This window comes from Schistocerca serialis, chromosome 2 (genome assembly GCF_023864345.2).
Source record: "Schistocerca serialis cubense isolate TAMUIC-IGC-003099 chromosome 2, iqSchSeri2.2, whole genome shotgun sequence".
In the NCBI taxonomy this organism is placed as follows: Eukaryota; Metazoa; Arthropoda; class Insecta; order Orthoptera; family Acrididae; genus Schistocerca; species Schistocerca serialis.
Window position 1 is genome coordinate 96,649,476 of NC_064639.1, and position 24,107 is coordinate 96,673,582.

Here is a 24,107-nt window from a genome sequence, read left to right on the forward strand (position 1 = left end):
GACATTATTACATCTACATGATTACTCTGCAATTCACATTTAAGTGCTTGGCAGAGGGTTCATCGAACCATGATCATACTATATCTCTACCATTCCACTCCCGAACAGCGCGCGGGAAAAACGAACACCTAAACCTTTCTGTTCGAGCTCTGATTTCTCTTATTTTATTCTGATGATCATTCCTACCTTATGTAGGTTGGGCTCAACAAAATATTCTCGCATTCGGAAGAGAAAGTTGGTGACTGAAATTTCGTAAATAGATCTCGCTGCGACGAAAAACGTCTTTGCTTTAATGACTTCCATCCCAACTCGCGTATCATATCTGCCACACTCTCTCCCCTATTACGTGATATTACGTGATAATACAAAACGAGCTGCCCTTTTTTGCACCCTTTCGATGTCCTCCGTCAATCCCACCTGGTAAGGATCCCACACCGCGCAGCAGTATTCTAACGGAGGACGAACGAGTGTAGTGTAAGCTGTCTCTGTAATGCTATGAAATCTGGCATAGTTGCTCTAAACATGAAGTGCAGCAACTGCTCAGCCAACCGCTGAACGAGGAGGTGGCCACTGGCAATATTTTATTTTCAAATATAAGTGAGTTGAGGTTCACAAATTGTATGTATTTGCATAAGGATACAATGTCAAGATTTGAGTTTGTGAAGAGCGTAGGAACGAGCTTAATCAGAAGACACAAAAAGAGAAGGCTTCAGATTCCAAACTTACCAGATGAATGGAAAACTATTTCAAATGTTTTGGGTGAAGAGCAGTGAGATGGTGATTCACCAAAAAGAGTTGTGGACGGCCTTGATGTTAATAAGGCATTCCTAAGCGAACTGAAAAGACAGCTCAAAATCAAATGTAATTCAGAGGGTCCCATGGTGTTCGACCTTGGGACATGTGGCCTACAAACACAACATGGTGGCTTTGCAGCAGGTTGTAGTAGCGTTGGTTGGAATCATGTTCAGTTTCTGAGAGCTTTATGTAATCCATTTCAAAATGTTTCCTCCTGCCAAGCTGGTTTCAGCAATATTACAAGCACCTGTTGTTTCCCCAAAGAAGTTTTGTGCCGTCTAGTAGGAGGAAAATAAAATAGTGTCAGTCTGGGCTCAGCAAACTTTTAAAAAGGTGTAAAGGAAGGAGAAACTCTTGTGCAGAAAGGTATGCAGTATACTGCTGCATCCATTTTTGATAAGCTAGCACTCGAATTCAAAAATCTTAGCAGTAATCCATGCGCTTTCAAATAGAAACTTCAGAATTTCCTCGTGGGTCACTCCTTCTATTCTGTTGAGGAGTTCTTTGAAAAATTAAGTTCATTCTTCTTGCATTGTTGATTGTGTTTAAGTAAACTTATGGATTGTCTTCTTTTGGGTTCATAAACATTTTATTTTTATCTGTTATACTTTATGTTGTAATTTCATGTACTGACACGTTCCATGACCTTGGAAATTTGTTCCTTAATTTGGTCCTATGGAACTTCCATGTAAATAAATAATAAATAAAAAGAGTAAAGAAGGAACAGAGGTAGGTAACACAAAAACCTAAGGTCACTACTAGAATTCCTAAGAGTCTTTGTTACCCCAGGTAGTGTGTAAGTCTTTGAGATGCTGATAGTTCATCTTGCCCTTTTTGCTGCTCAGGTTTATGACTAAATTTTAATGAGATGCTCCCATGACTCCTTTTCTCTATAATTCCTTCCAGTATATTGTCAGAGATGTAATTAGAAAATTTGTCCAACCAGAAATATGTAGAAACAGACTACCTGCGAAACAGATCTGAATGATAATAAAATCAGTTACAGCCTCGTAAAGTGGACATCAGATAAAACCAAAAATACTCTGGGTCAGTGTGACATATCAGAGGAAGTTGTCTTGGCATTGAGGAATGAGTGCCTTACATTTATAAAGAATATGGTATCCAAAATTCTGGATGAAATATCCCTGGCTTATTTCTTTACGAAGGGCATTCCATGTTCAATCCAAGAAGTAGCAGTTGATGTCAACCATGAGATGAGACAGTTAGGCATGGCATTGACACATCTCACTACCTTAAATTGCTTTGTTGGTCATGAGGCTAATGCCATTGCCCATGAGTTCTGAAGTCTAGTAGAGATCATGTCAGTGAAGGAAGTCCTTAAAGAATTTTATGTAGATTTTGTTCGCGCCAATCAGTTCTGTATTATGGTTGTTGGGAACAAGAGTGGACAAAAAATACAAGGAGATTTATCAGTGTTGTTTGCAGTCTCTTCCACGACAATGCCAGCCTTGAAAGAGGTTTCTCTGACAACTCCATTCTGTTCAAAAATTTGACTGAGACCTTTCTCATAACTGTTTGTGCTGGTGGCGATGCGGTCAAGATCACGGAGGGTGTTGATCTGAGCAGTTAATGCACATCTTTTAAAATGCACATGGTAACAGGTTGCCACAAGTTCTGGAAATTGGGGAATTTCAAACATGTCAGGGAAATACCAGGAAAATTTGGAAAAAAACTGGAAAAATCTCATTTTTGGTTTATTTACTGAGTACATGCATTGCTTCCCTACTCCCTCATTCTTACTGCTTCTCTCCCTTTGTACCACTTCCTTGAGCCTGCTACCAGCACTGCCCCCACTTCTTGCCACTAGCATAGCAGCTGCCGATGGGAGGCAGGGAGATGTGAAGAGTGGTTTGTTCGGATCCGAGTCTCGGAGACTGTTGATGCAGCAGTCAGAGACAGCAGTCATGTGTGCACAAGTTGTGTCTGGGTGAGTGTGTGAATGTGTATGTGCTCTCATTTTCTGACAAAGGCTATGGTCAAAAACTTAGTTGTTGAGAATGTGATTGTCTTTTCTATGTGCTTGTCTGCGGCTCGGCAATCATCTGTACGGTGAGTTGCCACCTGTCCTAAATAGTATTGATTCTCATAGCATTCACACAAGTTGTCTGGTGCATGGATGATCACCGTGGTCTCATTTCATCGACATGATGTCTGTGACGTATGAATAGCTGGCCACACAAGTAGACTTAAAGACGGGCCAAAACTGCAGGTCATTTTTGTGGGTATCTCAAATGGGTTGGGCCAGCCGATCTGAAGGCCATTGTTTTCCACTAATCTGCAGGCCCTGCCCGTTGGATCTAGTTTCACTGATCTGCTGACAGGTTGGGTCTGTTTATGTGTAGCATAATGCGGCGGCTCTTTGTGGTTTGTCTGTGGACCTAGAACTATGGTGCCCCTTGGCAGGCCATGGGCGATGGATTTTAGGAATTGTGACTGTATCACAAGTACATTGTACAGTGTGGCATTTTATGGATATTTTATTTACTATAGTACATTTTGACAATTCGAAAATAGTTTATATATTAGAAAGTATGGGCAATACAGAGAAGAAAATTGTGGCAGTTCATACGCTATGCACTCGTGTATTTCTTGATAGAAAAATCTCACAATACTTGTAAAATAATAGACCTAACACAGTGAGCGATAACCTGAACATAGTAGAACCAACATCTTATTGATAGTCACCGTTGGTGTTTGTTTACTTAAATTTTCCCTGCCTTATACATTTCTTTCAAGAGGTCTACTTTTTACTGAGGTTATTTCTGAAATCAGTGAAGCTGTTTTAAAACTGTCTTATGACTCCAGGGAAATTTGTTTTTTTGTCACCAAATTTGGAAATGCATATTTTTGTCACCAAATATGTTTCGTTTTATTGAAATAAAATAACATTAGTGGTCTTAATGAAACATATACATGATTTGGCTTTCTTTCTCCGCCTAAAACAGTTCATCACAAAATATGTCCATGCTAGTAATTAAGATTTTTACTCACAGACTGAGAAATACGTAAGTCCTTACATTTTTTTGTCAACTTATGTTTTTACTAAACCTGGAAATCAGGGAAATACCAGGGAATTTCACTTGAGAAAACTTGTGGCAACCGTGGGTAGGAATAGTAAAACAGTAGCAGAGAAAATGAGAGCTGTGAAGTCCTCAAAAGAAAATTAGGAAAGAAGGAAGTGAGTAGAAACAACTGAAGAGTGTTAGAAACTATAAAAATAAAACTCGTGGAAAGTGCTGAGAAGAGGTTTTTCAGATTAAAGAAGTAATTCTATCACTAAAAACAGCTTGCTTGTGACTTCACATAAGTCCATTTGTGTGTCCTTATCAGACTAGTCTGTTACTGTTTCTTCTCAGATTCAGGAGAATGACATCCCACAGGGTTATGTGCTAAGTTTCACTCTCTTCCTCAGTGCCATCTATGAGCTTGTGACCTCTGTTGGGCTTCTGGTTACCCCGGCATTGTTCGTCCACAATTTTTGCATCTGGTGCAGCTCCCACTTGATAGCATACATCTGCTGAGCACCAGCTCCAAGGCGACATCCGAGGGGCCTGTGCGTGGGCCACTCCCCATGGCTTCCAGTTTTTTCCCCTCCAAAACGCAAGTTATGCATTTTTGTCGTCGACCCACAGTACACCCTGAGCCAAAACTTTATTTAGGCATCCAGTTCCTCAGTGTTGTAGCACAGTCACATTTCTTAGGCCTTATTTTTGATAACAAGCTGACATGGCTGCCCCATATTTGCCACCTAAAGACTACATGTATGCGGAAGCTTAATGCTCTTTGCCTCCTGGTCCACATATCTTTGGTTGCAGACCATTCCACTCTCCTCCATCTTTACTGTGCTCTGGTCTTGTACAGATTTGGTAGTCAGGTTTATGACTCAGCAGCTCCTTCCACTTTGAAACTCCTCGACCCTGTCCATCATTGTGGGATTCCTCTCGCTATTGGTGCCTTTGCGGCACTAGTTCCTCACAGAAGTGGGGATTCCCCCTCTACACATCTGATGGAGCCAACTCCTTGTTTCTTACGCAATTGCCATTTGCCAATTCCTTGACCATCCTGTGTACCCTGTGCTCTTTGCCTACGAGGGATGCTTCCCTTTCAACATCCGCCCATGGGTGGATTGCCGGTTGGTATACGTCTCCACTTCCTGCTGTCGGGATCTTCATATCCACTCACTGGACTGCGCCCTGTGTCTCTGTCCACACAGTGGATGTCCAGCAGCTGTAGTTGTGTGCGAATTACAGCCTTCGTCGCCAATGAACAGCAGTCAGTGTAGGTGCATGAACTAAATGCCTGCAGTGGAGGCGCTTACACAGCAACGTTTGCTGAATGAATGGTCTTTGAGGAGAGACTATTGTTACCCCATTTATTCATTTAGGTGGTTAGTTGTTCAGCAGTTGCCTGTCTATTCACCTGCACACATCTCTGCACCCGTAGTTCACTCCCATCATCTACAGCTTGTGGTGCACCACTGTTGCCTCAGTGCTGGTTTTGGATAGTGCCATTTTGCCATGCTCAGTATACTTTAACCATGGTGGCATTTGAACAGTTTATAAACTTAGATGTATTGGAAATGCTTCCACCCTTGGCCCAAAAGCCCTTTTGGATGTCGGATAAATCACTGCATTAAGACAATGACTCCACTGTTTTCTGCATCCCCCAACATGCCTTACACACCGTCCCCTACTAGTGCTGCCATCTGTGAGTGGTTCTTGCACATTGACATCAAACATAGGTGGTGGTTACATTAATGTGACTGAATTGGATAAATTTGTGTTAGAGTGCATCTGTAAACTTACGAACATTAGTGTTACAGTGCATCTGTAGACTTTAAAATTAGTGTGGAAGACTACAGTGAGGAACTTACTATTTTTTTTTGTTCATTTTACATTTCACACTTAATTCTGTTGTCACATCCTGGTACATTTACTTCTTGGTTAAAATAAACAATGTTGATTTAAAGCTTTTTTTTTAAAAAAAAAATTCTGGCATATTGTAATCAAAATAATCAATCACAGCCTTTATAAGTGAATGGAAAAAAAATTGTTCATTTTGTTCAAGCATTTTATAAAGAACTAGTTATAAAAAATAGCTTTGTCTATGCATTTTTTTTTGTTTCTGATGTTATTCTCAAATTTTTATTGTCTTCCATCATGATTTTACTTCTTTATGATAGTCTATGAGTTAGAATTACCTATACTGTAACAATCAACACTGCACTGTTGAAAAGAGTTCATTTATTTTTTTCATCTGCTGCTTATTGAACTTGTATAGCTGAGCTGAATTTGCACGTGGGCAAGGATGATCCAACGAGGGTAGTTCTTGGGAAATAGCAAGAGCACATTCATCTGTTGATGATGGCCATTCAAAAGAATTTGCTGGACCATGGTGTGCCATAAAGGAGACAATTACATCTTGCAGCTCATGAGAGACGCTAATTATATGTCCCACCCACCACTGATTTTCATAAATACAAGAAACAAAATAGCTCACAGCAAAGCCATCTAAAGTATACTGAGGTCTCTGCATTTCACACACTGTAACAGGCTATATTTTGTGGAGAACTGTTCTTGTAATGTATATGCCACTCTTAAATGGAATTCCACTAACGTACTTTCATTTAGAAATAAGTGTTCTGCATTTTCTAGTAATTTTCATATGGTCTGTATAAACCCAATAGCATCTCTTATAGCATCAATGCTAGAGATTAAATCTTGTTACATTCAAACAATGGAAAATCCAGGCTGTTTACAGAGGCCTCCTAACCCTTCACATGTTGCTGAAAATGTCCACTTTTTTGTCTCAATTCTTGTACATTGTTTTCCAAGTAAAAGTGGAAAGCGGTTTTTAAAGAGATACTGCACTCTCTCTCTCTCTCTCTCTCTCTCTCTCTCTCTCTCACACACACACACACACACACACACACACACACACACACACACACACACACACAGGGTTAGGAAATGTGTGGCCTCTGATGCTATGTCATCAATTATGCTGACAGCATAACATGCATGTGCACTATCATGAATGAGATGGTCCCTGACAATAACGAAACAGTGTGATGTTCCAAGTATGTGAGCAACACCTTGTGAATATCGACACTTGTGATGTTTGCCAGTGGCAGTGTTGAACTTCGTTCCGTAAAGCAACAAACCAGTTCTCAGCAAAGTCAAAATGAAGAACTAATGTGTCAGTAGTGTGGACTGTTGCTGATTTTACTACTGCAGTGGCCTGGATCTGAATCCTATGGGTATGATGAAGAGCTACTTCTTTAATGACCCAATGCCTAACCTCTGTAACAAACTTCATTAGCTCGAGTATATTCTTCACCTACTCTCCTCCCTCCCACAATGCATAGGTTATGTCATTGTCAGTATCCTGAAGCTATAATGCTTCAATGGCCATTCCTCCAACACCAGGACACAGAACACACTCCTGCAAACAAAATTTATCTTACAGCTCATGACATGTACACAAAAGCATCAAGTCCATCTCTGTGTACTTCTTGCCAGTGACACTGCTTATGATGGAACAAATAAGTTTCAAATTAGTGCAATAAACACATGTGCATACTTCCTTCACTGGCTGGCATTTTACCCATTTTTGGTTGTAAGGAGTAGAATTTCGTTGGACCATTTTCCCCTTTTTCATTTGAAGATATGTTTGTCTTACTGATCTTGTCATATTTCCCTTTACCTTTTTTAACGTTTTCACTAACTGAGATAACATCTGCATGATTAAGACTTTGCCTGCTGCAGTCTTTGTCATCACTTAGATAATATTCCGGAGCAGCATTAAGTGTATAATTTTGCAATGGATGCCTACAGGAGGAATCTGGGCATGCTCAAATATCTTTTTCATTCTTTATTTAACGAGCTTTTGAAATTAAACAATGGGAGGAAGTGGGTATGTATTTCTATATCTGCTGCTTGGAGTAACTATCTGATAACATTGTCAGTAATTGCTCCTCCTCAGGATAGATCTCTGCCGAGATAGTAATGTTTAGGTTTTGAAACTACATATCACATTGGGTGCACATGTAACTTATCTTTTGGTTGAGCACCAACTGCATGTATTTCACAAAGCTTTGAAGATGTTGTTTGTGTAAAACATGTTTCAGATTCTTCCACTTTTCTTTGTACATTCCGTTTTCTTTTTGTGGTTCTGGTGTTGCATGGATGTTTAATGATCGATATATTAGGGGCTACAACAAAACACAAAACTGCGCATGGGCAAGTTCTCACTAGTGGAGCGCTGGAAACTGTTGCGAACATCCATTTTTTACCCTAGAAATTCAGTGATGCGAAATATACAGAATATTTAAAAATTTCTAATGCTTTACACACAAAGGTATTACCCACTGAGTTTGCATGAATTACCATCACATTACCCAAACAATACATTGTGCAATTTTCATAAGTTTTGTGATGGGGTTATTCGAATAAATAATTCGTAAAAACATGTAAAAAATGCAGTTTTTAAAATGTTAGTAATTAATATTTATATAATAGCGATAGCTGGAACAAACAAGACATTGTTTATAATTATATGTTGTATCTAGTAATATAAGAAGAAAGTCTTTCCAAATTAGAAAAAAAATTCAAATTTGTTCAAATTTGTGTATTTTGTTTGTAAATCTGTATGTTAAGAGAAAGTCCATTAATGTGTGCGCGGGTGCGGGCGTGCGCGCGACGGGGATTGGGAGAGAGAGCTCAAGTTGAACGTAGAACGGGGGGGGGGGGGGGCTTTAAACCTTAATTTAGTTCTCTACTGTTTTAAGAGTTGTGTACAAAATATACATTTTTCAAAGTTCTGTAATTTTCAAAAACCAAGGTAGGTGCCTAACATTTTTTTCCATAGAATGCACATGATATAGAGGCCTAACATTTATTTTTTTCCCAGAGAAATTTGTGATTATGAATTGAGGTGTCCTGTATGATTTGAGATAAAATTGCCCTACATCGTTTTTGGGTGTAATATTATACTCACACTTCACACTGTTTTATAATCTTACCAAAAAAACTTTACCTGAGAAAAATGTTTATTTAAGGGGGAGACAGAAGGCAATTTTGTACCTAGTCTGCCAATACTATTTCACACTTTGAATTGGTACATTTTCAAAGGAACTATAAGTGTTAAAACAGTGAAATTTTTGCTGAATGTGTATAACATATGTGCTTGCATTTACAAGTAAAATGAACAAAATACCTCTTATGGATTTGAACAAAAAGGTTTTTATTCTTTCACTAATAAAATTTCACTTTTTTTGAATACATTAATTATTATAGAAACAGTTTCTGTTGTGTTGGTGGTTCTCAATTTACTCGTAATAACCTATAACTACCCTGAATACAAATTAGCCAAATTTCATATTTATAGTCCATTTAGTTTAGAAAATAATGGTACACAAAAGGCAAAAAAAGTAATTTTGAGGAATATTAATTTAAAGTTTAATATTGCAATTTTAGCGTAGTTATGAGAATTACTTACCACTAATATTTTATTGTACCATTTTGAGCACCATCTGAATTGTACTGATCTTCTTCCCTTCGCTTGGTCCCTGTTCTTTTCCATCTAGCTTCTTTTGTTCATTTTGAATTAGCAATTTATGATTTGTGGATTCTCTCTTTATCTATTTGCACCAAGGATTTAGCAATGTTTCCACTAGAATTTATGCCCAATACTTCCAAAACATCCAATTTCCATGTTACACGCACATTGAAGCTTAAAATAGCATCTGAAGAAATACAGTTTTTGGTAACCAAGTCCAAATGACAGAAGTCACACATTCAATTAAATTTTGTGTTTTCCCATGAAGACATTTCTTCAACAAAATATCTTTATAGTGATCTCTAAATATAGGTTTAATTTCATTCATCACTGCTGCAGGTAAAGAATGTTTGTTGTCATATATTTAATTTCTCCTGTACTTGCACCAAGTGCCAGGATCATTCGGGCAGAGACAGTGCTTAGGATTTTCAATTGCAGAAAGCTTATGGAAAAAGATAGGCTATACAGCTTTTTTCATATTTCCCAAATTCCCAACATTTCTTCTTATGACCAAGCCATAATAATTCTGTAATCTATCTTTTTCAACATTTGTCTTCTTACCATCTTCCAGTACTATTTTTTACTTTTCTTTTAATAATCTTCTCAACATGGACCCCATTCTCTTCAGGACATGCCCCCTTGCATTCAAATTTATAAGTTGTTATATTAAGACCATAGGTTTGTCATGCACATATCAGGTCATATGCCTTGCTGTCACTGTACCCTAAATACTGTATGTGTCTTGACACCTCTGTTTGCCACTGAACAATAAAAATCCTGAGAACTCCTGCTGCTTGCGTCCCACCACTTGGGAAGTATAATTTATCTGCAGTTATGTTCATGCTCTTTTTCAGTTACTGCCACAGTTATACAGTACTTGCTTAGAATCTCTACATCAGTTACCTCGCCTGTATCAAATTATGTAGTTGTCATGACTCCATTTAGTGAATATGGCCACATTTGTGTCAGCTACCATCAAAACATGCACAGATATTACCACCTTCACTGTCATCCGTTTACTTGAGTGCTTCTTCGGCTGCTTCCTTTATTGAGATGTTACAAACTTCAGTAACAGCAGTTCCAATAATTTTACTGTAAGTCATAAATTTTGCAGGTGGGTTTGGAATGTCAAGTAGTGCACATAAGAGTTTGTCCGCCTCCATCCCTTTACCGGTAGATCTGAGACCATAATCTAGCCTTATGTTACTCTTGTACAAATTGTTATTTGCCATTTCTGATGTCATTGTTGTAGCAATTACACCACATTTTATACAATTCAGCATAAAGTTTGACGCAATACCTATGCGAAGATGCTGATTCTCTCCCAAGGATATGTCACCATCACATATTCTGCTCACAGTATTTTTGGAAATGAAATCACAGAGCATTCTAATGTTTCACACACACACACACACACACACACACACACAATTTCCAAATGAGAGTTTATTTCCACAAGCTGACTGGGAGGAAATGCCTTGAAGACACTGCAGTTCCTTTCTTGAGGTGCTGATTATCTTTACCTCTAACATTCTTGGTGCCTTTGGCCCACTAACCTCAATTACTTTATGTATGTATTTCCTGTGAATTTTAATTTAGGCATAAACTACTTCATTATTATTTTTATGAAAATGTGCAAAATCATAGAAAATATAAGTCAACACTTACTCCACTAAGTACAACCAGTAGCACTTGAAAACAATAACAAATATGACTGGAATGATGAGTATCGATAGTAGATACAGGGTAGGAAATCTGGATGCAATACAACAAACAATAGAAGCAGGAAATAATTTGTGTGTGTGTGTGTGTGTGTGTGTGTGTGTGTGTGTGTGTGTCCAGAAAAGTAATAAAAATAGTAATGAATTAGGGGTATGATTGTCTCATGCAATTATTATTATTTTTCCAGGTTAAAAGAAGTTTCAGAAAAACTTAATCGATTCGGAGTCGTGACACCGGCTGCGTTGGCTAATTTGAAAATATCAGTGAAGAGAATAGTTATTGGTCCAACACATTTTGCTCTTCTGCTGGACGATGGACGTGTGTGCAGAGTCTCATTCTCTATTATATCTGACAGGCTAGATCTTAGTAAAAATGATTCCTCAAAAAGGTAATTAAAGTTTCCCATTTACTGTTTTTATAGTGTTAGTAAACCATTCATATGAAGGCATCCAACATGTCAGTAATTGTTTGTGTAAAAATTGTTATAAAGAAAGTTGGTGATTACACGTATTAAAGGAAATATTCAATATTAAATTGTCGGTTCATTACAGAGTTCCTTCTTTGAGGAACTACTGACAGTGAATGTAATTTCTGTAATTCAAGTTAAATGACATTGTTATTTGGCATGTGTAGTTCATGAATACATGAAGCTCCCCACTCTTGATACTGAGTACAGCCTACTCCCAGCATCTAAGTGTCCACAGTTCTGAACTCCCAGTGGTAAACTGTGTGAAATGTGTCAGTTCAGAAGGCAGAGACCTTTCCTTTAGTTCAGTTCAGTCTCCAGATATGATCCTCATCTCCCTTGGACTGTCCTTTACACTTTCTACATAGTTCCATTGTTTTCTTATGTCTTATTTACCGTGTATCTAAACATTTTTTTCCAATCTTAGGAATTAATTTTTGTGAATTTTAAACCTGAGAACAAGTTTTTCCTTTTTCCAGACCCTATTAGATAAGAAAATACTGATAAACACTCTTGGTGTCAATAAGAATAAATTAATCTTTAGTTGTTCCCAATATCCATGTTCTGGAGTAAAGGCCTGGGTTAAAATTGAAAGTGCTCAACTCATCCTTGGGCAGGGGATTGCATGTACAAAAGAAGTTTGTAAATTGCGCACTTGGTTTGTTCCTAAAGGTCATTTAGTTTTTATAAGTATTAAATTTTGCTTCTGATTTATTAGTTTAAAGGTGTTATGTTTTATTTGTATTTAAACAATAGAAATGAACTAGGTAGTTCATTTTAACTAGTTCAATAAGAAGAACTATCTCAAAAGGAATGGTTCCATTAAAAGAACGACTTTGCCCATCTCTAATTGTTATGGATTTTGGTTGTTGTTATTTTATTAATGTTGTGTCCAGGTTATAGAATGTTGTGGTATTATACAGGGTGATTCAAAAAGAATACCACAACTTTAAAAATGTGTATTTAATGAAAGAAACATAATATAACCTTCTGTTATACATCATTACAAAGAGTATTTAAAAAGGTTTTTTTTCACCCAAAAACAAGTTCAGAGATGTTCAATATGGCCCCCTCCAGACACTCGAGCAATATCAACCCGATACTCCAACTCGTTCCACACTCTCTGTAGCATATCAGGCGTAACGGTTTGGATAGCTGCTGTTATTCTCGTTTCAAATCATCAATGGTGGCTGGGAGAGGTGGCCGAAACACCATATCCTTAACATACCCCCATAAGAAAAAATCGCAGGGGGTAAGATCAGGGCTTCTTGGAGGCCAGTGATGAAGTGCTCTGTCACGGGCTGCCTGGCGGCCGATCCATCGCCTCGGGTAGTTGACGTTCAGGTACGTAGTCACGGACAGATAAGTGCCAATTTTGGTGGCGCTCCATCCTGCTCAAATATGAATTGTTGTGCTTCTTGTTCGAGCTGAGGGAACAGCCAATTCTCTAACATCTCCAGATACTGTAGTCCAGTTACAGTAGCACCTTCGAAGAAAAAGGGACCAAAAACTGTATTGGCTGAAATGGCACAGAAAACGTTCATCTTAGGCGAGTCACGTTCATACTGAGTTGTTTCCCGCGGATTCGTTCGAAATGCATGCTGAACAACTGTCGTCGATTCACTTCTGCCGTACTCAATAACACAAAAAGCTTTCTGTTGAGCGGTCGCCATCTTAGCATCAACTGACGCTGACGCCTGGTCAACAGCGCCTCAAGCGAACAAATGTACAACTAAATGAAACTTTATAGCTTCCTTAATTCGCCGACAGATAGTGCTTAGCTCTGCCTTTTGTCGTTGCAGAGTTTTAAATTCCTAAAGTTGTGGTATTCTTTTTGAATCGCCCTGTACTATCAGTATCAACAATTTTTTGTTAGTAAATAACCCTCTTGGAATTTTCATAACATCTGTTTTATATTTATACAGAGTGACAACATATTCATTGCTGGCAAAAAAGTGAAGCGCCTAGAAGGGGAGGAGGAAGTGAAATGAAACTTCACTTTTTTTTACGGAGTATGTGATGTTATTTCAGTGCTTACATAATTGAATCAAATTTACAAAGAACTTGACAGTATGAGCCCCCTTATCAATATGACATCACACCCCTTGTTTATTTTACAGCTCCCATGTCAAATGCAAACAAAATGGATTTTTGTGGGTGGAGCTATCAAGTGAATTTAAATACAATCACATAATTGCAGAAGGCTGAAACATATTATTAGTTTCAGTTTTCTGATTTTATTTCCACGATTTTGGCAGTCAAACAATAATTGTCTTGCCAAACAATGAAGTTTTCTTCGGTTTGCTAAAGAAACTTGGCTTTTATTAATATTTTTTGGTGAAGCAGTCAATTTATTTGAAATGAAGCGTTTCATTCCACAGTATAGGGTGATTCCAAATGTTCACTGAATTTCAAATGCACATTTTCATCTTCTGGCATGTACGTCATTTTGCTGTAATAAAGAACCAAACATGAGATAGTACTTATGGTACTTCAAGAAATTTTCATCCAAAAAATTGCACTGAAAAGCTTAATACGAGGTTGGGGCCTACTTCATTGTAAATATGGACATACAAATGTGCACTTCAAGCCGCATTATACATTTTACTGTGGTTTATAAAATTCCCATGCTCTTGGAGTGTCATCCGATGTCGTGTTTCTTTTATGACGTTATGTAAGATCTCTTTACCGCTTTATAGGTATGAACATAGGGGCCTCCTACACCATCGTAGCTGCACATGCGCAATAACGCCTGTTTTCTGGCGCTCTCTGGCAACCACTGAAACGAATCTATTTCTAACAGGTCCCGGGAAAATATTGTGAATGGTGATTTGAAAAGCATTACTTTCAAAGTAAATTTCCTTTTACGCAAGATGAACTTCTTAAATCACATAATGTTTGACTCTTGTTTAAAAGTTAACACTTTGAGGACCATTACTTAAAACACCAGATATTTTGTCATTATTTTAAATCCCCCCCCCCCCATCCACTCCCAATATAATTATGAACTGTCCGTCCGGTCATTGATGTGTCTGTGTGTTATGAACTGAATTGTCCATTTGATCATTGACATAGCTGTACATTATAAACTGTCCGTCCGATATCATTGACGTGTCTGCACATTGTGTTTAAATTTCTGTCTGTGTCACAGTGTTACATCCTTTTGCAATAGTGAGTAGTAAGGAAGAGACGTATAATGAAAGTTCATTGTGCACAACTACTTTATTAGCAGCTGAAAAAGGAAGTGGCTTTAGATTGGGAACTGCAAGCATTTGATGACAAAGCACCAAATCAACACAATTCTCCACTGGAAAACACATCTGGCATGTCATACAAGACATTAGGGACAGTACGTGTGTATGAATCTCTTATTGACACACCTAGCTTGTACACCTGATGAGTGTTGGAGATAGGCCTTCTTGCCCTATTTTGGTGTTCTTATGGATGTGGATGTTATCACTCCCAAAGAAAGGATGAAACATATCAGTTTGTCACATAAGCTGCAAAAAATGTACACAACAATTGCAGAATCGCAGTTTTCCCCATGCTCTATCAAAAATACGTTTTTAATGTTGCATTCTGTTTTGGAAGTTTTGACTCTTGAATTTCTTTGTCGTAACATTGTTCATACCCGTTTATTTGTTCTTTTCATTTTTGTGAACTGTATAGGTGGTATCTTGCCTGCTCTTACTATTCATATTCATCACATTTACAGGGTTATTACAAATGATTGAAGCGATTTCACAGCTCTACAATAACTTTATTATATGAGATATTTTCGCAATACTTTGCACACACATACAAAAACTCAAAAAGTTTTTTTAGGCATTCACAAATGTTCGACATGTGCCCCTTTAGTGATTCGGCAGACATCAAGCCGATAATCAAGTTCCTCCCACACTCGGCGCAGCATGTCCCCATCAATGAGTTCGAAAGCATCGTTGATGCGAGCTCGCAGTTCTGGCATGTTTCTTGGTAGACGAGGTTTAAACACTGAATCTTTCACATAATGCCACAGAAAGAAATCGCATGAGGTTAAGTCGGGAGATCGTGGAGGCCATGACATGAATTGCTGATCATGATCTCCACCTCGACCGATCCATCGGTTTTCCAATCTCCTGTTTAAGAAATGCCGAACATCATGATGGAAGTGTGGTGGAGCACCATCCTGTTGAAAGATGAAGTCGGCGCTGTTGGTCTCCAGTTGTGCCATGAGCCAATTTTCCAGCATGTCCAGATACACGTGTCCTGTAAGGTTTTTTTCGCAGAAGAAAAAGGGGCCGTAAACTTTAAACCATGAGATTGCACAAAACACGTTAACTTTTGGTGAATTGCGAATTTGCTGCACGAATGCGTGAGGATTCTCTACCGCCCAGATTCGCACATTGTGTCTGTTCACTACACCATTAAGAAAAAATGTTGCTTCATCACTGAAAACAAGTTTCGCACTGAACGCATCCTCTTCCATGAGCTGTTGCAACCGCGCCGAAAATTCAAAGCGTTTGACTTTGTCATCGGGTTTCAGGGCTTGTAGCAATTGTAAACGGTAAGGCTTCTGCTTTAGCCTTTTCCGTAAGATTTTCCAAACCGTCGGCTGTGGTACGTTTAGCTCCCTGCTTGCTTTATTCGTCGACTTCCGCGGGCTACGCGTGAAACTTGCCCACACGCGTTCAACCGTTTCTTCGCTCACTGCAAGCCGACCCGTTGATTTCCCCTTACAGAGGCATCCAGAAGCTTTAAACTGCGCATACCATTGCCGAATGGAGATAGCAGTTGGTGGATCTTTGTTGAACTTCGTCCTGAAGTGTCGTTGCACTGTTATGACTGACTGATGTGAGCGCATTTCAAGCACGACATACACTTTCTCGGCTCCTGTCGCCATTTTGTCTCACTGCGCTCTCGAGCGCTCTGGCAGCAGAAACCTGAGGTACGGCTTCAGCCGAACAAAACTTTATGAGTTTTTCTACATATCTGTAGTGTGTCGTGACCATATGTCAATGAATGGAGCTACAGTGAATTTATGAAATCGCTTCAATCATTTGTAATAGCCCCGTACTTTTGAAGTACCGTGTGACTCATATTCTGTAACCAGTGTACAGTATGACAATTGTCAAGACTAATAATTTATTGTTTCACGGCTTTTTACGTTCAAATATTTAACAGCACTTCATGCAGATCTAGGACCTCTACATAATTCCATGTCCTTAATTTTACAATATTTATCTCTTTCACTGTTTGTACATCCTTTGTTCTAGGCCTATACTTTTAATATTGTGTAATTTTCTTTTTACATTTTTAGAGTAAAAACCAATGACTTTATACGAGGGTAATCCCAAAAGTAAGGTCTCCTATTTTTTTTATAAGTACAGAACTGTTTGTGTGGCAGTTGGTTACACTGTTATGAAGAGTGCTTCACGCGCTGTGTGGAAACGTGCACGCCGCGCTGAGGTGCTCAGTCTGGACTTGGCAGCCGTTGAGAATGGAGCTCCCATTGGATGTAGCGCCAAGTGCGAATTGCGCGCAGTTATTTTGTTTATGATTGCAAAGGGCACTGTGCTGATTGAAATCCATCGCCAATTGACAGAAGTGTATGGTGAGTCATGCATGGATGCCAAAAATGTTCGTAAGTGGTGTAGAGAGTTTGCAGCTAGTTGGACTGAAATTCACGACAAACAGCATGGCGGCTAGCTGGCATGACACCGTCATACAAAAACTGCCACAGCGTCTACAAAAATGCATCGACAGAAATGGTGCTTATGTCAAAAGATAGCTAAATTTTTAAGCTGTAAAATGATGTAAACCATTGCATAAATAAACAGGTCTATGTACTTTTAAAAAAAAATTAAAAAGAAATAGGAGACCTTACTTTTGAGATTACCCTCATACTTTCAGAGTTACACACTTTAATTTATCTTCAGATACTACTTCAGTTTTTACTACTTTATTTCAACATTCCTAATATACTATTTTATCCTCCCTTTACAGTTTTATGCATCCATTCTGGTATCTTAACAGGAGGCTTTTTACGTTATTGACTTACTGCGATTTTAGTACAAGACCCTTTCTCATACTATACCCAAAGCGTCTCTGCAGGTACTCACCTCCCCGCCCCATTCTGCCTGCTCTCAATCTCACTTTGAAGCATTTTATAATTTCACTATTTAATTCCGTTTACATTCTACATACCGATTTTTCTATGCTGCTAGTGTTTCAAGTTTTACATAAATATACTGGACGACCTCTCTTGTTAAACTCATGACATCCCCACCACCCTGTCCATGCTTCTTTCCACTCCCCTGATCGATCTCACACTGCATCCCCCCCCTCAAGCATAAACCTATTTAAAACATTGACCACAGTTGCAAACCCTACTATTCTGATATATGGGTCCGAGTAAAGACAGGTTGCTGTCACAACTGCTTAGGTAAATTCTACATGTAAGTAAAATTCTTTTTTATTTATTGCTAAATATTAGATTACTTTTACTTTGTTTTTTATCTGAAGATGATCCGGAGAGATTGAAACATGTAATCTACTTAAAAATGTGCAACTGAGATGGAATATTAAATGGGAACATTTCCATCAAGCATGTTTGAAAATTTAATCAACTCATTGCAAATGAAATTGTTCAGATCAGCTTGAAGTGTTCAAATCAATTGATTGGTAGTTGTCTTTAGGGAAATTGAAGTTAGTGACTGGATCTTCTGATAAAGAAGTAAACAGAATAGCAAAAAGGTCTCTTGCACTTTTGGCAAACTAAATAGAACTTTAACGACTATGTTTCTAATATGCTGGAAACAAAAAAATTATGTCTGTAATATTACCCATTCTGACATAGGCAGTGAGACACGAACATGTGATGCAAAAACCTTTCAAAAACTGAAGTTGCTTATTGAGAAATGAAGCAATGCGTTTTGGGGATTACTGGGAATAGTAGGGGGAAAAAATTGAATATAGAACAAACTGGAGTGAAGACATTACTTTGGTTGTAATGAAAATGGTTTGGAGGTGGGCAGGACATCCCACGAGGCAAGTGAGCAATAAATGGCTAAAGGATGTTCCTCCCTGGGTTCTAAGAGGAAGGTCTGGTAGACATATATGCATATACCTGGAGATGTAATTGAGTGTTGAACGAACATATTTACAACATATTGTAATTCTTGTTGCTTGGTTTCTGTGTTGTTTGTCTATTTATTAAAGTCAGAAACATACAGTGCATGGTAATTACAACTAAAAATAAATTAAAAAAACAGTTAACAAGCTACACCGAAGAGCTGATGATCAAGAGACTTGCACTTCAGTTGCACTCGGTGTCACAAGTAAATCATCGTCTTCCGTGCAGGGCGTATTTGCCAAGTCAGTGCAGGTACCACGGTCAAGCCTTCTTCACAGACACAATTGGTGGTATTCACAAGGATCTGCCATTCCTGGAGATTTTTCCCGGATCTTATGATCAAGAATGACAATGGATGAGTGATCTCCACACAATCCAGTTCTGTTTGTGCGCAGGTGGGATGGGTTCTGAAGCAAGAGGCCAGGCAAAGTTATTTGGTAGTTCGAGAAATCCACAATTGTTTCCTTGCTGTAGCTGCCGTTGTCTGCAAGACTGATGTGGTTTAGAGTAAACTTTTCCTTGGCCTCAATCTTGTACTCACACAATGGATGGTATTCCATAAGAACCAGATATGTTCTCCGTGTTTTGGAGAAACTTTATAACGTAAGCCAGTAGAGTTTTACAATTGTTGTAGATTTCAGATGAGCTGAAACAAGCTTGCACTTTTCGTTTAGCACCTTGTCAACTGTTTCCATGTCCAGACTGGGCACACATGCTGTGCAGTACTTTTAATATGTTGCTAGTACTGTCATTCTCAAGTTTTGTTGTCGATAGTACTGCGTTTGTGTTTTGTTTGCTCTATATGCTTGGACATTGTCAAAGTTTCACTCCACTTCAAAACCATAGACTTTTTTGTATATGTGTGACAGAAACATGATTATAAGTCCTTCTTGAAGGTAGTGAATACATGAGTTACAAATAATTTGACTTCACTGAGAGAAGCAATTCCATAGTTTCCTTCTGACAGTTAGTGGAGTGCTCACACACACACACACACACACACACACACACACACACACACACACACAAAATAACAATAGTTCATGACTAATTCACACACTTGTGTAGTATTTGTTGTTGACAAATCTCTAGTTGAAACATCTGCGTAGTGGAAGTGTCAGTAGAATCATGTGGTGATAATTGCCTTCAGGTTGAAGGACTTATGAAGCTGTGTGTCCCACTCTATTTGTGGTTTAGATTTTTTCATGCTTGTCATACAGTTTAAAATTACTGCTGCTTCTGCTTGTGACAGATTTAAAAAGCTGTAACTATTTGTTCTTTTGCAGTACAATTGGAAGCAGTGGTACGAGTAACGGTGTGGGTTCGGTAGGAGGAGGAGGAGGAGGTGGCAGTGGGGGAGCTGGTGGAAACGGTAATGGTGGCAATGGTAGTAGTGGTAGCAAAGTAGGGAACAGTGGAGGAGCTGCCAGTTCGAGCTCTGGTGGAGGAAGGCAGTTGCAGCGTAGCAGGGCACGCATAGTGCGTACCAATGCTTCCCTGCGAGGAGCAGGAGGGGGCGCGGGCGCAGCCAGAGGGGCCCCTGGTGTTATCATGGGTGCCAGCGGAGGCTCTGGTGGAAGTGGCAGCGGGTCACGACCTATTGTACCGGCACCCTATGTGCCGGAGGAGCTCGTCTCGCAGGCCCAAGTTGTTCTGCAAGGAAAGAGTCGCAATTTGATTATCCGGGAGCTGCAGGTCAGATGCTACAAACTTCTGTAATTATATTTCTGTTGCTACTTATCAGTCTCAACTGTAACTTAAAATGTAATTAATAATAAAAATGTATACCAGTTTTTTTCCTAGTCAAGTTCAAGTAATTTATTCTCATTGTACTGTTACAATAGCGCACTAATCTGGATGTTAATCTGGCGGTGAATAATTTACTGAGTCGTGATGATGAAGAAGGAGATGATGCTGATGATGCTCCAGATTCGTATGTCCCAGAAGATTTAATTTCATTGCTAGATGGAGGCTTTCATGCTGATCATTCTGTGATTATTGATGCCGATGCTATGTTTTCGGAAGACATGTTTGGATATTCGGCTGTAAGAAGGTTAGTGTTTTAGCCACTTATAAAGTAAATTCTAGCATAGTTAATAGTTTATCTCTTTATTCTTTTAGTGATTAAAAGTAGTCAATATCCAGACTGTGTGGTCTTTCTCACTTACAAAATTATTAGTTTGCTCCAATATGCGTCAGGTGGCTGCAGGTGATTGATTGCGTTTCTTCATTTTTTTCGTTTATTATTCTCACCAGGGTTTTCTATTGTCTTTCAGCCGAGCTAGCTCCAGCAGCCGCCGATTAAATGCTGATCGTGACCGTGATCGTGAAACAGATAGGGAACGGGAAAGGGACAGTTTTTCTCGTTGGAGAGACCGTCAGTACTATGGACCGAGGCGATGGTTGGAATCTGCTTTGAGGGATTCTACATGGGATAAAGATCCAGGTAAAATTTTTACATTTAAACTTATGTTCAGTAATTTCACTGCTCCCCTTCCCCACACACCCCATTTACAACTTCACATATATTAAATAATTATTATTTTATATTGTAGCTCCAAATATGTCATAAGAGTATTCTCTTCCTCATCCTTCTCCTCCTCCTCCTCTTTCTTCTTCTTCTTCAAAAAACAAAAAAAAAAACAAAAAAAAAGCATTGTACAAGAGTTCTTGTGAAACATCTTAAGTTAAAATGTAGTACTACTGAATTAAGAATTAGATGACTAAAAACTAAATGTTAGTATGAGAAGACATAATGCAATGATGATGAATAATAATAATATAGGACTGTTGGAGGCTGCTATGAACAGCATAGTGAATGCATTATCGTAGCAAAGACGACACAAAGTCGACAACAACCACAATAGTATAAATCCATATGCCTTCTGGCACCCCAGGCAATGAATTTGCTGAAACAGTGTATGAGGAGATAAAAGAAATTATTCAGATAGCTAAGGAAGACGAAAATACAATTGTACTAGAAGATTGTAATTAGATAGTAGGGAAAGGAAGAGAGGGAAATGAACAGGGAAAGAAATTAAAATGTACTCCACTTGGTAGAATTTTGCACAGATCATAATTTAATCAGTTAATGGAGCTCGCTGCTCCCACTCATAGGTTTGAGGAACTATCCAAACCAGCAAAATCAACATTGCGAAGCTGTGCTTTCTGTGTGCTACTGCAGATGAACTAACACATTAACTGCTTTGAAAACCTTATAAGTACATCTGTTTGCTGTTGCTGAACTTTCTGCAGTGTTTGCTGCTGCTGCTGCTTATGTAGAATGAGTTTCACTAAGACTTCATACAGAACTACTACACATGAGGGATTCGAAACTCCTCATTGCCTGCTGTTCTGGAGAAGGAACAGCGTTAGTTAGAATAACAAGACACAACCTGCACAGTGTGGGACACACTCTCAGTGATGGAATCAAATACCTAAATCAGTCTTTGGGATAGGCTGCTATTTTATTGTAGGAAAATGTAACATGCCGTAGCACTGCAAGCAGTGTTCACAAGATAAACCCAAAGCATAAATACTAGACATATCACAGTTCGTAGTATTCTTTCCATTTTCTCATCTTCTGCATCTGTCTTTACCCCTCACTTTACCCCTACCTTCTGTCATCTTTGAACTGAAACTGTCCTACAGATGTGCTGTCTTGACCATCTCTTCACTTTAACACCTTATCCTTTACTTTAGGTTCCCTTCCCTCTCATACACCTTTCTGATTGACCTGTCATTGCTTCCCTTCCCATCAAAGTTCTACACTTCTTCCCTGAAAAAGAAACCTGCGGTATTTAAATCCAGGAGACCTTACTCCTGCCAAAGGTCATACTGGACAACCATTTGTCTCTGTGAATTTAACTATTTTGTGTGCAGGATATTCCTTTTGATAAATCACTTTTCTTTTTTTTTTTTTTTTTTTTTTTTTTAACTGCTATTGCTGGTATCTGACCCCTTAATGATTTCTCTTTTGATTCCCTAACCCATAGGGAATTGAACATGTCTTTAGGAAAGTTATAAAGTTTGACCAGTGCTTCGTATTTTAAAATTTCATATTTTTAATGCATATTGCTTTCTAAATGTGTGTGTGTGTTCCATTTTTTCAGAGAGTAAAAAGAAAGAGTTTGCTGCACAGAGTCCACTGTGGATGTCGGATGAGCTTGAATTCTGGCCAGAACGAGGCAGTGAACCACTACCACAATTTATAATGATAGCGGCATTGTACAGTGAGTTAGTTGCTGTTAGTTCCTCTGGACAATTGTACCAATGGAAATGGAATGAGACAGAACCGTACCGACATTTTGAAGTAAGTGTGTTTTTTCCTTTTGTAACCTTTGATTTGAATTTTGCTCCCTGAAAAAGTACAAAGCCCTTGCCAGTATAATTGTTAGAGTAATATTTCAAGGTGGTGGTGTTCCTCCCATTGGTGAAGATTATGTATACGAAACATTTTTAGCACATTCTTTGAAAATTAAAAAATATTAGTACGTTACATTGAATGAAACTAAATTTTCGGAGAAATATCCCAGGAAGCTAGAGAAAGAAAATTTGGGTAGAAGGCTATTTGACATGTTATAGGCTGCAAAGTGGTGATAACTAGCTCTATTACTCTCCACAGAATGAGGGAGACACGTGAAACTCAGTCAGATGACGACTCAGTACATCTATGGGAAAATAATGGTTTAAGAGTTATTTCCCCCTTCCCACCTTCTTTTGTGAATGGAGAATCAAGAATAATAAAATAGTTAAGAATGAACAGGGTCTGGTATTGTTTTAAAGAAAAAAGGTTTGTGTTGTAGCAACTGGCAAAAGTGTGTGGTAGTGAGGGGTAAAAGCAAAGATTTGAAATTGCCATATTATTTGAGTGACATGTTAAGTGTCCAGTGTTGTATTATTTGTCCAATTTATATACATGCGTAGCAATTGAGAAATCTCTAATGTTGTACTAAAATGTTGCTCACGTGTGGAACATAAGTTTTGCACCTCACAAGATAAAAAGAAACACAGCCCATCAGGCGAGTAAATCTCGAGGGCTGAGGGGCCATGTGTGAGTCGATTAGAGCTGTGCTCATGCTCAGTTTCAAAGTGGCATAAAGACACATACAAAATAATTTGGAGTACGAACTGCGGTCAGACTCCAAAACCATAAGTGGCTTCATCCATATCAAACTGTTACTACGCTTCAGCCACAATACAATTTCGTGTCTAGCACGACCAAATTATTTGTCACAGTCATCTGGAGGATTCACTGGTAGCCGTATACTTGTCACGAATGTGTGTCTGTAAACATGCTAGTGCTGTCTTCAAAGAAATGAGTTGAGTGACAGCAGTGGGGGTCGTTTACCATACTTATAACTTTTTCGGACATGAATCGAAAGCGAGACTGCTCTTGTCAACTTTTCAGGTGTACAAAATTAAGACTGC

The 24,107-nt window shown here is 38.7% G+C and overlaps 1 protein-coding gene across 1 annotated transcript in view; it reads left to right on the forward strand.

Moving 5' to 3' along the window:
- LOC126456777 (E3 ubiquitin-protein ligase UBR5) overlaps positions 1-24,107 on the forward strand; it is a 342,260-nt gene that overhangs the window by 13,658 nt on the left and 304,495 nt on the right. Inside the window, exons 2-6 of the mRNA XM_050092547.1 lie at positions 11,285-11,485; positions 19,964-20,372; positions 20,522-20,730; positions 20,954-21,123; positions 22,790-22,989. Of these exons, the coding sequence (XP_049948504.1) occupies positions 11,285-11,485; positions 19,964-20,372; positions 20,522-20,730; positions 20,954-21,123; positions 22,790-22,989 (1,189 nt within the window). The remainder of the gene's footprint in view (positions 1-11,284; positions 11,486-19,963; positions 20,373-20,521; positions 20,731-20,953; positions 21,124-22,789; positions 22,990-24,107) is intronic.